This window comes from Pyxicephalus adspersus, chromosome 11, assembly GCF_032062135.1.
Source record: "Pyxicephalus adspersus chromosome 11, UCB_Pads_2.0, whole genome shotgun sequence".
Classification (NCBI taxonomy): Eukaryota; Metazoa; Chordata; class Amphibia; order Anura; family Pyxicephalidae; genus Pyxicephalus; species Pyxicephalus adspersus.
The window spans coordinates 32296243-32311928 of NC_092868.1; the positions used below are offsets into that span (position 1 = coordinate 32296243).

General features: G+C 41.2%; 1 protein-coding gene across 2 annotated transcripts in view; it reads right to left on the bottom strand.

Annotated features, from left to right (window-relative positions):
- Positions 1–1275, bottom strand: part of KMT2A (lysine methyltransferase 2A) — a 69605-nt gene extending 68330 nt beyond the window's left edge. For both annotated transcript variants that reach the window (XM_072427334.1, XM_072427333.1), the window contains exon 1: positions 951–1275. In XM_072427334.1, the coding sequence (XP_072283435.1) occupies positions 951–1238 (288 nt within the window). In that variant the 5' untranslated portion in view covers positions 1239–1275. The remainder of the gene's footprint in view (positions 1–950) is intronic.
- Between the last annotated feature and the right edge of the window lie 14411 nt (positions 1276–15686).

Consider the following 15686-nt stretch of genomic DNA (forward strand, 5'->3'; position numbering starts at 1 on the left):
GGATAGAACTTTATTTACTCCAAGGCTTTCATACTGCAGTGACTGCACATGGCATCTCTCATTTGTATAATTCCAGGTGGCATTCTGGATCCTCACCTATGCCATGGCACTCTGAGCAACGCCACATGTGTGCAGCTGCAGCAATGCCACATGTGTGCCCCCTCCTGCACCCATCTCTCATTTGTATGAATCTAGGTGTCACCCTGCATGCCACGGCACCCGAGTATATCAGGCTCACCTTGTTGCCCTTTATTACACCTCTAATACCCATCACGTAGCAAGCTCTCTAACAAGCTGCGTGCAGCAATGTATATGCGTACATCCTGGTATCACCCTGCAGCTTCACCTGTGCCATGGCACTCGGACATCCTAAGTTCACCTTTATGATGTGTAACACCAACTGAACCCCCAGCATATGCAGGCTCCTCTGCCACGCTGGGTCAGCAATGCCACATGTGTGTCCCCTCCAGCACCCTCTACGTGTGTGTGCCCTGGTGTCACCCCCTAGCATCACCTATGGGTGTAATGAGTTCACCTAGATGCTGCATGCACCCCCTGTGCCCCTATGCCACATGTGCCCCTTCCTCACCCACCCCTCTGCCCCCTCCTACTATGGTGATCAGGCCATAGATGAACACATGAACCAGGCATGGCTGATGTTTCTGTAGCGGACTACAAATCCCAGCATGACAATAACTTGTGGCCCTGTGTGCCCCCAGGGGAGGTGTGTCGTGCCCGGGGAATGCAGAGCTGCCCTCGGTGCCCTCCTCCATCTCCTGTGTATTGGAGTCATGGTACCGCCGCCCCCGCCTCACACACCCCTCTCCTCCATCCTGCATACATCTCCGCCACCCCCCGCACACCCGAATCCCCCCCACCGGGTCACCGCCCCCCTACTCACACACACCGGGGCACGCCCCCTCCCCGACCCCCCCATCCCCCCCCCTCACCTCTCCGCTGCTCCCTCCGGACACGTCTCTGAATCGCCTCAGGTTACTCCCGATGGCCACTGACACTTGCAGCGCTGCATCAAATCCAGGTCCAACCCCCAAACAATTTCCGGGGCCCCCAGGGGCCAAACTGGTTCCGTGCGCAGCATTAGGACTCCCGCCGGATCCACAAGCGGTCATGTTGGCGATCCCATCCTCCCTGACCACCGCCGCGACCCTGTGCCGGGCCCCCAACCTGCGGCCGGTCCCGGGCCGGGCAGGGAACCGCCACCGACAGCTGTGCGCCATTTTGTGTCCTGGGATCTTATTATCACCGCGGGCTGGAGAGCAACAGCACTGAGCGGGGCTGAGGGAGGAGAAAAGGGGGGCCCGGGAACCTGCACGGATCAACACACGCCTACGTCTCCGCTATACCGCCTTATGGGAGGTGCAGGGGCCGGGGCCAGGCACGGGGGAAAGCTGGGAACATGAATACAATACGCCTGCAGGATTCACACACTGCTCGCAGGTGTGACGTATGCTCGGCCCGGGGCCTAGGAGGGGACGGCGCCCGGAATGTGGATGCTGATAGAACAATGTTTGTGGTTCTGTGGGCCAGAATGACAGAGAGATGCAGCCGTGGAAGGGAACGGCATAACGCAGTGCTTATTGTGTGATGGGGGAGAGAATGTATGAGGGGCGAATGTCATCCTCTGTGTATGCGGGAGAGAATGTCATCATCTGTGTGTAAGGGAAGCGAATGTCTAAGGAGAGGGATGTGTGAGGAGATGTCATACTCTGTGTATGAGGGGAGGGAACATAAGTGTGTGTATGGGAGAGAAAGTCATCCTTACTATGCGTAAGGGAAGGGAATATCTGAGGAGAAAATAATCCTGTATCCATGTATGAGGGGCGAGAATGTCCTGTATGTGTAAGGGAAGCGAATGTCTAAGGAGAGGGAATGTGTGAGGAGATGTCATACTCTGTGTATGAGGAGAGAGAATGTCCCGTATGTGTAAGGGAAGGGAATATCTGAGGAGAGGGAATGCGTGAGGAGAAAATGTCATTCTCATCCCTTCATGTAGGGGAGAAAATGTCAGGTTCAGCGAGGACAATGTCATCCTTACTGTGTGTAAGGGAAGGGAATATCTGAGGAGAAAATAATCTTGTGTGTATGAGGGGAGAGAATGTCATCCTGTGTGTATAAGGGAAGGGAATGTGTAAAGAGAGTGAATGTGTGAGGGAAAAAATGTCACCCCCGGCCTGTATGTGAGGGGAGTGAATTTCAGGTTCTGTCAGTATGAGGATGCGATATCACCCTTACTGTGTGTAAGGGAAGGGAATGTCTGATTAAAAATTAATCCTGTGTGTATGAGGAGAGGAAATGTCATCCTGTATGTGTAAGGGAAGGGAATATGTGGAGAGAAAATGTATCAAAATATTCGCTGATCAATCGTTTATTGTTCGTTTTCTAATGATATTTATTGCATGTGTGTATGTAGCCTAAGGAGAGGGAATGTGTGAGGAGAAAATGTCACCCTGTCCTGTTTGCCAGTGGAGAGAATTTCAGGTTCTGTCAGTATTGAAACAATGTCATCCTTCCTGTGTGTAATGGAAAGGGGATATCTGAGGAGAAAATAATCCTGTGTGTATGAGGAGAGAGAATGTCCAGTGGAAGGGAAGGGAATATGTAAAAAGAAAATGTCCCCCCCCCCCCCAATTTAAGTAAGGGGAAAAATGTTCTGTCAGTATGAGAAGAGAATGTCATCCATCCTATATGTATGGGTTTGAAGGAATGTCATGTTAAGGGAAGAGAATGTCTGAGGAGAAAATAATCCTGTGTGTATGAGGGGAGAGAATGCTATCCTGTATGTGTAATTGAAGGGAAGTTGTGAAAAGAAAATTCCCCCCGCCCCGCTTGTGAGTGAGGGAAGAGAATGTCAAGTTCTGTCAGTTTAAGGAGAGAATGTGTGTGTGAAAGAATGTCATCCTGTGTGTATGAGGGAGAGAATGTCATTCACTGTGTGTGAGGGGAGAGAATGCTATCCTTGGTGTATGAGGAGAGGGAATGTCCAAGGAGGGAATATCATCCTCTGAGAACAAGGGGAGAGAATATCAGCGAAAGTATGGGGGGTCTATGTATGAGGAAAATGAATGACGCCTCCTCTGTGTGTGGGGGCAGAGAATGTCATTCTCCACATCCATATATCCTGATTTACCTGAGCACCAACTCCCTCCTTGATCCTCTCCAGTCTGGTTTTAGAGCTGCCCAAACCACCGAAACAGCCCTTACTAAAGTGGCCAATGACCTCATCAGAGCTAAGTCTCAAGGCAACTTTTCCATGCTCCTCCTTGATCTTTCCTCTGCTTTTGACACTGTTGATCACCTTCTAATCCAAATAATGAACTCCATTGGTATTGGTGACACTGTTCTTTCTTGATTTTCTTCTTATCTGTCTGACAGCTCCTTTCAAGTTTTTTTCAATGGTAATTCCTCGTTTCCTATGCGCCTCCCTGTTGGTGTTCCACAAAAGCCAGTCCTTGGACCAGTTCTCTTTTCCCTGTACAGCTCCTCTCTTAGTAGTATCATATCCTTCTTTTGGCTTACCATCTGTATGCTGATGACACTCAAATCTATCCACCCCTGACTTGTCTCCCTCAGTTCTGGATAAGGTCTCATGCCTGTTAGCTATCTCATCATGGATGTCTGACAGATTTCTAAAAGTCAACCTGGATAAAACAGAACTCATCATTCCCAGGATTCTGTCCAGGTGACACTTCCAGGTTCCACCCCTATAGAATGCAGTAAAACCTTCCAGAACATAAAAAAAATTGCCAGTAATTTTAGAAGTCCGCACAGGTCAGTATGGTTTATTAAAGTAGACCTGTAACCCACTTGTAGTAGGGGGCAGCATCTTTCAAGAGCTGTGCACTTGTATCACATGTATCAGCCTATCCTGTATGATGGTGACAGCAGTTCTGCCCATTTCCTGTGAGCCCAGCCGAGTGTTATTTTGCTGGATCAAGGAGGATGCTAGGGACAGTGCTGGAGAGAATAAGGGCAACAATGTTATAATAATGAATAAAAAAAATACTAGAGAAAAACACTCCAGTTTCAGTGTATCCTATCCCCTATAGGTCTGAAGGAGGTCAACTGCAGAATATGAAATGTTGAGAAATGTCTAAAATTTATTTCCTCAGCACTTGGTAAAGCACACTGAAACAGGCTCTTAATTTCTTAAAGCTTTTATCCCTTTTTATTTACAGTTAGGTCCACAAACATTTGGACACGCTCAGATTTTTTTGTTATTTTACCTGTTTACTAAAATATTCAAATTACAGTTATAAAATGAAATGCAACATAAAGTGTACACTCTCAGCTTTAGTTGAGGTTATCCACATCCAAATTGGAGGAAGGGTTTGGGAATTAGAGCTTTTTAATATGCAGTTCTTTATTACACCTGACTCTAAACCTATACAACCTTCATTATTTCATCATCAATTAGGCAGATAAAAGGCCTTGGTTCAGGTTTCCATTCAGAAGATTTTACTGTGAACCTACAACATGCAGTCTAAGGTGTTTTCGATGCAGCTATAAACAGACCATTCTTAGGTTGCAAAAAACAGAAGAATCACAAAATTGTCAGGAGTGGCAAAAACTACAGTTTGGTACATTCTGAAAAAAAAGAATGCACTAGTGAACTCAGCAACACAAAAAGGCCTGGACATCCACAGAGAAACAGTGGTGGATGGTCGCAGGATCATTTCCATGGTGAAGAAAACCCTTTCACAACGTTTAGCCAAGTGAAGAAGACTCCATATAAGCATGTCATTATCCAAATCTGCATAAAGAGAAGACTTCATGTAAGCAAATACAGAAGATTCACCGCAAGGTGCATACCAGTCTTACCTTGAATAATAGAAAGGCTAGATTGGACTAGGCTGAAAAACATTTAAAAATAGCCATCAACCACCACTAGAATGATGACTTAAAAAAGCATGGAGAAGGCTTGGAACAACTTATGATTCAAAACATGCTATGTCATCTGTAAAACATGGTGGAAGCAGTGTCATTGCTTGGGCATGCATGGCTGCCTGTGGTACTGGATCACTAGTGTTTATTGATGACATGATAGAACAGAAGCAGCTGGACAAATACTGAGGCTTTTATAGATATACTATCAAATCCTGACAAATTCGGCAAAGTTGATTGGAAGACGCTTCACAAATACAGATGGACTATGACCCAAACCGTACAGCGATAGCAACCCAGGAGTTTATTAAAGCAAAGAAACTGATTATTCTTTAATGGCCTAGTTAGTCACCTGATCTCAAACCAAATGAACACACAATTTACTTGCTAAAGACCAAACTTCTGAAAGAAAGACCCACAAACAGCAACTAAAAGACTCTGCAGTAAAGACATGGCAAAGAGTTACAAATTTTCAACAACAAAATAATGGTATTTTCGACTTTCTTGATTTGGCCAAATACATTTGAGTCCTTAAAATTAGGAGGTTGTGCATAAAAAATGAATAAATATTTTTGTTCAACCCATTACGTTAAAGCCAAAAGTCTGCACCTCAATAGTTTTATTTCAGTTCCAATGTGGTGATGTACAGAATCAAAACTATGAAAACTGTGTCAGCGTCCAAATATTTACGGACCTAAATGTATACCTGGTAATTGTGTGAATAACACACTTCCTTCCACTGTTCCTTACACTTTCTCCTGGCTGCACAATGTTACTAGTCACGCTCAGGGGCTATGAGCCAGGTAAAGGAGTCCACCCTCTGTCTTTTCTAGCCTTGTTGGTACACATAGTCCTCCAACAAGTAGCTGTCTACCATGCCACTGTCTGTTATATTCCAGCCATGGGAGTCTTAATTATTGACCAGCCTCATCTGGTTATTGAGCTCACACTGCTATTCTTATCTAGCCTGTCAGTTATACTGTAGTATTTAGTAAAGCTCAGGCCTAATGCTCATTAATTGTGGTAGCGGGCACTTTCTGTCTTACTGGTTGTGTTAATTTGTCTAATACCATTTGCTTCACCTGACATTGTTTGTCACCAGGACCAAACTTTACTTTTATTCTGACCTTGAACTTTCTCTATCCTTTGGATACCTTGTCTGGCTTATCACTTTTCTGTGTATGACCTTGGCTCTGACCTTCTCTCACTGTATGACTTGGACTGACATTATAGCTTTTCTATTCTTGCTAGCTCAAACCCACCCCCTGTTGGTATTGGGTCAAGTCCTAGGGGCAACTGAGTGCTGGCACACAACAACTAGGCTCCCTCCTGAGCGGGGGCTTGCATACAGGTGAAGACTATGGTGATAGGTTAGAGAATCACATCTGGTTAAGCATTGGCATTGGGCCCGAGGCCTCATAGCTAACATACTCAGCAATTGACGTACTCCTGTCCTGCCATCCCAGTTTCATATTTGCTAAGGGCCTGATTGTGCACCAACTAACTGCTTTATTTAGGCTGCCTCTCATCATTTTGGTAGACATGAGTGAGATTGGAAAGAGATTGTACTCCCACTGTAGTGTGTATGGCCAGCTGTAAAATATTACACCACAGGGTCATGTAATGACCACAAAAAGCATACCAATACCGAAAAAGACATTTTTCGCCACTCTGCATTAGTACTCCTAAAGTTGAAAACTAAAAGAAGAGCTAACATTCATCCTACTATACAAGCATTTTATTTGAGGGGTTGGGATCTTCCTGTGGGAAATTGCTTGTAGCAACAGACTTACAGTAGTTCAATAAGGCAGCACAAGGTTAATTTTCATGAAAGCAAAGTTCAGGCTTCTGTAGCACAAGAAAGAAAATAAACAACAAAAAAAAACTATAACACAGCTGAGCTACTAACTACCTCTGGTAGCCCCCTCTCTAACTAACGGAGAATTACAAAAGTCCGTTTGCATAACGAGAACCTAAAAGCTTACTCCTAAGAAGTTGTCTCTAGTGCTCTTTTCCTTTCCAGCTTTGGAAAGCCACTAAGCTGCCAGCAGTCTGCTGCCGATTCTCTAAACGAAGCACCTATGCTCTAAGTATAGGGTAGGACCCGGACATGGACCAGGTGGCCAACCATCCCTCCCAACTGCTTCCTTGCCGGCTCCAGGACTCTTAACTTCAAGTTATCATAAAAGTCATCAGTTCCCTGGAGCCCTTAATAGACAAAGCAAAGACTTAAAAAGACTTAATCTGGCCACTATATACACCCCATCTAAGACCTTCTGTCACGGTGCTGCAGGCCAGGATGGTAGACCTTCCTTGTCACCAGCTTAGTTGGCACGGACGTGCGAGGGGCACAGAGTCTAAGCAGCTGCCCAGTCTTCATCAGAGCCTCTAGAGGTGAGGATGTTACAGGGCGGGCAACTGCCAGGTGGTGGCAGGCAACTGCCAGGTTCCCTTGCAGGCAGCGACAGGTGACTGCTGACAAATCAGGCAAGGTGCAGGAACGTAATCGAGGTCAAACAAGCCAGAGGTTAGGGCAGGCATAGTCAAAGATCAAAGCCACAATTGGTACACAGGGAATCAGTAGCTGAAGGTACAGGCAGGAATTGCAAGAACCTGGAAAAGAGCCTAGACTCCTTGTTCAAGCAACTTTTGTTGCCAGTCACTTCCTTTTATAGGTTGGGTCAGGTGATGGATGGGAGCCATGTGACCTGTTGTCACCTTTCCCTACCACCAGAGGGAGTGCTGGAGGATGAGAGGTAGGCGGTGTTTACATCTCCACCAGCAAGGGGAGCTCGTCTGCGGAACACTCTAGTCCTCTGAGGTAAGGGAGAAGCTGACTGGGAGTCACATGATCTGGACCAGCAAGTGAGCCGAGGAGATGATCCCTGAGTAGAGTTGGTGCATGCAGCAGGGGAGCACAAGGTGGGTTTACAGATCTCCTGGTCCTGCAGGGCTCTGTAACATCTTCCCAGCCATGGGATGCCCTCCAGGTTCTTTTTATAAAGCAGTGAATCAGATATTCACCAAATCATTCTTTGATGGAGAATCAGTCGCTGCCCTGGAAACATATACATATATATATATATATATATATATATATATATATATATATATATATATACACATAAACATTATACATACACATACAAATATTGGCACCCTTGCATTTATGTCAGAAAATGCACCACTTCTCCCAGAAAATTACAAATGCATTGGTATTTGCATATTAGTTTCTTTTGGAAGAACACAAAAAAACAGAAAAAAAATCTGAGACATTCCACACAAAACATTAAAAATGGCCTGGACAAAATTATTGGCACCCTCAACTTAATACTTGGTAGCACACCCTTTAGAATAAATAACTTATGTTAATCGCTTTCTGCAACAATCAATCTTTTACATCTCTCTGGAATTTTTGACCACTCTTCCTTTGCCAGCTGCAGGTCTCATACATGTATGTATGTTGTGAAGCTGGCCCAGAGTTTTTTGTCTATGAGGGTATTGTAAATTTACTTTTTTCACTTCTTTAAATTTAATTGTAGAACATTTCTATGCCTTGAGTATGGTTAGTCATAATCGTCATAATTAGTTTGTGGGCAAATAGAAACTTCTTAAATGCTTTCTCGAACAAATGACTTTTTTTTAATTAACGTATTGAACTAAAAATATAGCAATAGATTGATTGTTTCTGGCTTCCTCACTTTCCGAATGGCAGACTCAGAGCAAGCATGTGGAATTTGATTACTTGCTTTTTAGACAGTGACTAAAAAATTAGATCTATTACTAAATATTTATATTGGGTTTTATTGTGATGAATACGTTTCTCAATGCTATTTGTTTACATCAAATAGACAATAACTTGGGGGTGGGGGCAAACAACAAAAAACTTGGAAGCTTTCCTAACTTTTGTGCCATTGCATACCTGAGGCAGCACCGCCAAGATTTCCATTCACCGGTGCACCTGGGATGAAAATTGAGGCTGAATGCGATGACCCCCTGGCATACCTGAAGTTGTTTTTGACCAATGAAGTTATTGAAAAAATTGTTGCAGAGACAAACAGAAAAGCCGTTCTGTGTTTACTAACTTTTTGAAAATTTTTGCTACATTATTTTATGCAAACGTGTGCTGCTCCGTGTTTGCTAACTTTCTGAAAAAATTTTTTATGCAAACATGTATGCTGCTTTGTGTTTGCTAACTTTTTAAAAACAAATTATGCAAACATGTATGCTGCTCTGTGTTTGCTAACATATTACTTGCAACCTTCACAGTATAAAAAAACATATCCTAAAATACCTTTTTTATTTTGTTTTATACAGGTACGCTGGACAACAACAAGGTGTGCCACACCTGAGGTTTGCAAGAAGAAGAAAGTGGGAACCTGTGACCAAGGATGACATTTGGCTGTTTTTGGGCTTGGTGATCCTGCAGGGAGTTGTGGGCAAGTCCATGCAGAAGTGGTACTGGTCTAAGAATAAAATGATTGCCACTCCATTCTTTGACAGAGTCATGCCAGAATACCGCTTTTCCTTATCATGAAGTACCTGCACTTCGCAAACAACGAAGAATTTGATGAGACTACCCATCCTGCACCAAAACTGAAGAAAATTTGTTAAGTGTCTCAGATGATTCTACAAAATTTCCAGCAAACCTATGTGCCAGAAAGATATGTCATCATTGACGAAAGTCTAATGGCTTGCAAGGGGAGGCTCAGCTGGGTGCAGTACATTGCGTCAAAGAGGGCACCATTTGGCATGAAAACAAATATGCTGTGTATATTCTCATCTGGGTACATCTGGAATACAGTACTGTACACTGGAAAAGGGACACAGTTCAACTCCAGATACAGCCATTATGGATTGGCAACATCTTCAGTGCTATCCCTCATTGAGCCATTGCTAGGTCAGGGCTATTGTGTCACAACTGACAATTTCTACACATCTCCGGGGCTTTATCAGTTCCTTCTGCAACACAGAACAGATGCCTATGGAACCCTTAGGGCTAACTGGCGCAACCTGCTATCACTGTTTGCAAAAGGGAAGCTCAAGACAGGAGAAATTTTTGCCTGGCAGAAAGACAGGGTGATGGCCCTGAGATGACGTGACAAGAAAGATGTGTGCCTGATGAGTACTGTCCATGCCTTCACCGTTCTGGTACACACAAAACGTGGGAAAGAAGTGATGAAGCCACAGGTGATGATTAGCTATAACATTACCATGGGAGGTGTCGATAGAGCTGACCAAGCCATCACATTCTACCCAGCGATGAGGAAACAGCAAAGGAAGTACTACAAGAAGATTTTCAGGCATCTTGTTGAGCAGTGCCTATGGAATGCCTACGTTCTGTACAAAAAAAAATAGTCAGAGGCCTGTGAATCATTCAGACTTCATTTTGCAAGTTTCCAAATCCATAGTCAAGAACCACCAAACACCATCAGTGGCTATGAACAGACCTGGACGTTGTGCTTCCACCGTTGTCAACCCAGAACGCCTGGCTGGTCCTCACTTCATTGAATACATCCCACCAACCCAGAAAAAGGCAGCACCTACAAGGATGTGCATGGTTTGCTGCTCAAAGACCGATGACAAGGGAAGGAAGAAACGCAAAGAAACCAGGTTCTACTGTCCTGACTGTGTTGTTGGACTTTGTGCAGCACCCTGCTTCAAAATCTACCACAACCGGGATGTCTACTAAAAATGTAAATTTTTTTTTCTAAAATCTGCATAAAATTTTTATTATTATTTATAAATAATATTGCACTCTTTTTGATAACAAATTTTTTTTTAATAAATTACATTGTTGTGGTCTGATTTATAAATATGTTTTATATTATAATTTATGATATTAATATAATCAATCAATAAAATTATTATACCCGGGAGTTAATCCTAATAATTACAGGCCCACAATATAAACAAAAATTTCTATGCAAAAAAAAGAGGATTACTTTTTGCATCAAAAAACTGACAAAGCTAGAATGCTAGGGGGGTTAAATAGGGGTTGCAAATGACAGACAGACACAGACAGTGACAGGAGGAGAGGACCCTACCCCGAGGAGCTTACGATCTAAGAGACAAATATTTATAATTATCTTACCAACTCCTACACAAAAATTCCTTACCTTGCTTCACTACCATTTAAGTATAAACCCTCATGCAGAGATGGCATGGATGTTTTATTTCACAGTCCAATGCCAACTGGGAAATAATAACACCTGTTAGTCACTGGTCCAGTCTGTAAAACCACTCAATAATTGCCATCAGCGGGTCATTTACAGCTTCCACTCTCATGCAGTAGCCATTCTAAACTCTCGTTCAACAGGCCTTGAGGACAATGCTCCCACATGTGTGCTTTTACCTCAAATAGCAATAAATACTCTGTAGTAGGGATGAGCGAGGCCTCTGACAGTCTTGCAAAAATTTCCTTGAACTTCCGGTGGTCGATTTCATGAATTACAAAAAAGTCAATGGGCCGACTTTAAACATTATTAGCAAAGCCCCTATACGTGTTAGAACCACTAAATTGGCTACGTAAGTGTCAGAGAACAATGGCAACAAAGAAAAAATTAAAAAAATTTAAAAAGACCTCATGGTTTTCCAGAAAATGGCAGGCAAAGTGACAGGCAAGGAGAGGCAAATAGTGTACTGGGGCTGAGCAGAGGCTTGTTTAAAGATGAAGACTGTAAGGACAGTTTAGGGGATTGGTGTCTGGGCAATGTATTGGCCCTTGACCTGGAACCTTACATTTATGTTTTTAGAAACCAAGAAGCCAAAAAATAAGTCATACCCACGCTAATTATAGCTGTGGTGCAACACTTTTATTGTTGGCATCATCCTGATGAAATTTGTCCATAATGCTTTGCAGTCAATGATGATGATGGCAAAGTTCTTTTTGTTCTTATATTGGTGGTGGATTAATGCTTAAAAAAAAGGGGGGGATGGTTAGCAATTAGAGGTGTCAGGCTTATGGTTTCATAGGTTTTAATATAGTTTACATTCATCATTCATCCATTTTTCATTTGCAAGGAAGGCTCAAAGTGTGGCCGTCTATTAGTCATTTGATAGTTTACCTGTGAATATGCTCCTACTTGCAAGCATGCTTGCAAAAGATTCTGTGTCTGTAAAGAATGGCATTCCCTACCCTGAATGTAAAGTATCTTCATATTTTCTACCAATCACAGAGCAAATGGCTCATTCTCAAGCTACTGAGTATAAATCATTGTTTGCTTCTCTGTAGTTCTTGTAGGATTGGATGATGTTATCCCATATTTCTTTTAACAAACTCCCTCCCTTCAGTCCCCAACAGGAAGACAGTAGCACATTGGTAACTATTATTATTCTGCTTAATCCTCTACAATTGTCAACTGTCCGCAACATCATTTTTCCAGTTTGCTCATTTGGAATATAAATTCACTGTAAATGAAATAGGACTTTTTTATGCACATTTCAAATAAAGCAACTTTATATTATTTAATTAATTCACAGTTAAAATCTATTGTAAAACAATATTCCCCATCATGTTTTTGAACTCTCTCCTAAAGTTTATGGTGCTAAAAGAGAGAAGGAGAAATCAAGAATGTGAGTTTGATATGTAACATTGGTATTGTATGGCTATAAGTTCATAAATCGAGGTTACCAGGAGGTAGGTATGATCAGAACGTATGCTGATTGTTGATGGCTTTAAAAATCTAAGTATAACTTAATGAAGCAGAGCTTCCAGCACTAACCAAAGATTTTTAGAAACGAAAAATGGGTGGCAAAGAAGAAATGATCACAGAATGGTGTGGGAGAGATGAGACAGTGGAGTCTGATTGAGGTCAGTTTATAGAAATAGATTGGGTTGATCTGATCATTGACAATAGTTCCTGGGGATGATTTAGGGGAATTTTTCATTAAAAGAAGTTTATTATTTTACTAGAAGAGGAGGCAGAGCAGAAGGGGTCAGGGATTGAAGATGTGCTACATTAACTTTACTTTCCAAACAAAGGGAAAGGGGAGCTGCCACAAAACTTTATACAGACACCGAGAATACAATTTTGTATAACATTTGGTGATTTGGACACCGTGATGTGCGATGGGGACATGAATAATGATGATAAAAAATTACATTACCGTGCCATAGGCAGTACTGAGTTTATATTGTATGCCAGGGACTGAAAGCGGTTATGTCTGCTGGGTGGCACATATTTCCTTCCTTCCTCCAGCAGTGAAAGGTAAAATTTTAACCTTTTACAATAAAACCCGGGGGGAAGGATTGATACTTAGGTACTCTTAGAGAATGTGGTTGGAACTGCATCTTACAACTGATCTAAGCAAAATAAAAGCATTGAATATTCCAATCTAGGCTCTGCTCTACTGAGCATGTGGGGAAATTCCCAGTATAAAAAGCTTTTTATGTAGGGGAAATGGTAGCATAAGCCACATTTTGTGGTAAATAATACTTTTTAAATACTGATCTAAGAAGATCCATTGAATTTTGTTTGTATGCACAATGTTTAAATTGATCATAGTGTAGAGAAGCTATATTCTTGGAGCATATAAACATTATGAAGTAACAGTTTCTGAACCATATAGTTTATATGGCCTGTACACTTTGCCCTCAGTATTCAAATGAACTACCCTGGCAATCCCCAAAACCAGAATAAAAAGCTGTGGGCATGATTGGTTTATCTGAAGGTAAAAGTGGTTTTCAAAAATTCCTATGTGTTTAGTGAATCATATTCTTGATATTTGCACTGCAGAATCTGAGACTAAAATGGAAATTAATCTGTAAAAAGCCAAGGTTTACAGTTTGATTAACCTTTGTATGACTCAAACCTGACATGCAGAAGAGAAAATGAAGCCACAAAGGAATGCATCATTTCCCCCAAATCAGCTCCATTCAACACCCCTTACTTTTTAGGCACAAGCTTTTTCCATTGCCAAAATTAACAACACATGTCAGTTACACATTGCAATCCATTTTCAGTCTGTTTCATTGTGCATTTTTACATGTTTTTACATCTGCTTCCATTGGTTGTAAAGTGTTACAATGCATATGTATAAATCCAGCCCCAATGTTTTCAAAGAATTGGTGGATTAATTTTTTTTTTTTTTTTGTTATGCTGGGATGCTGGCAATAGCATAATACAGAAACAGTGGGTGGTGGGAAGTCTTTGGTTTCTCCAAAAGTTGAATCCAGATGAAGGAAGTAGGTTGGAAGATGATTCATATCATTTTTCTATTTTTCATGGTTCTGTATTCTGTGCTTCTTTCAGCCACTTGTTTGTTTGCAGATTGGCTGTGGATAGAATCAATTAAAAATGAATGCCTTTCCACAATAGAACAGCACAATCTGAATAGATTCTGAGTGTCTCAGTTTGCTTTCCTCCCAGAGTTTTACATACAGGGGCATACATTTCTAGAGGATAATGTAAAGTGTATATAAAGCTCCCAGGACATGTGTCCTCATTTACTCCCCTTTCTGTTTTGATGACAGCCTTCTCACTTTTTGTCTCAGTGACAAATAACTTAGCTGGGACATAGAAAATACAAAACTTAACAAGGAATTCTACATCTTCTATACTGTATCCAAAACAAACAACAGTTTACTCATGGTATATTTACAAAGAAATCAATGTGACATTTATCAAACATTTACTGCTTGTGTATCTTCCTTTTGCATGTTTTTAAATTACACTTCTGGATTCACGTGCAGGGAATGTCACATTCACTGCTTTATAAATATTCCCTCTTGGCAATTTTTGCTTGCTGTACAGCTTTGACATTGCATTCTTGAGTACTGTACTACCTTAGCCATTGTTTAAAAGTTTTTAATTTTAAGTGATACACCCAATTATGATAGTGTATTGGGTTGTGAGATGTTCCCTAGAGATGAGATGAGATGGTGTGTGTGTGTATATATATATATATATATATATATATATATATATATACATTGGTACGGTAAATAAACAATACTGGGCAACAAAATCATGGTCTAACCCGTTCATAACCGAATTCAAGTTCACTAGTTCAAAATTACTTCTTCAGGTGTGAGATTTTAGATATACGTCAACCATGAAAGGTTACACTCTGAAATAAAGATTAAGATATTTTTTTACAACAGTATACCCAATGCAGTTTTGTTTTTATGTAAGATATTTGTTAAGATATACTGTACATATGAGAATAACAATGATAGCTTGAAAGACCAATTTTTCACTACATTGTGTATTATTGTTTATTAATGGGATGTGGCAACTATTATATGGATTGATCTAATAAGTTGTTTTCTACGTAATTGTTTTAACTACAAAACACATATTACTCTAGTGAGCAGCACTTTTGCTTAAACAATCTTTTTTTTTTTAAACAACTTTTTATTGACATTTTACAAGTAACATAAACAAACATAAAAATTAACAAGAAAGCGAGGCAGCGAGAAGAAAAACCTCGGATGATGACGCAACAGCAGTGAATATCATATACCAGATCAAATTTAAATCAAATACATAGAATTGAGAAAAATATTATTAAAACAGAAATAGGAAAAAACAAAACATCTATACATAATTGAGGAGGAAAGGGTGAGAGCAGCAATTATTTATAAAAAAAAATTAGTTTAGCAACAATCATCCACATTTGTCATTAATATGTCCTCACCAGTGACATAATCAAAAAGATATATTCAGTATATTTATTGTATACCAGGTGGACTGCAAGAAAGGTGTCAGAATTTGTTTTTGAACTGTTTCTGTAAAGGTATAGAGAATAAAAGGGTGCTATTTTTCAAAAAATCCATTGAC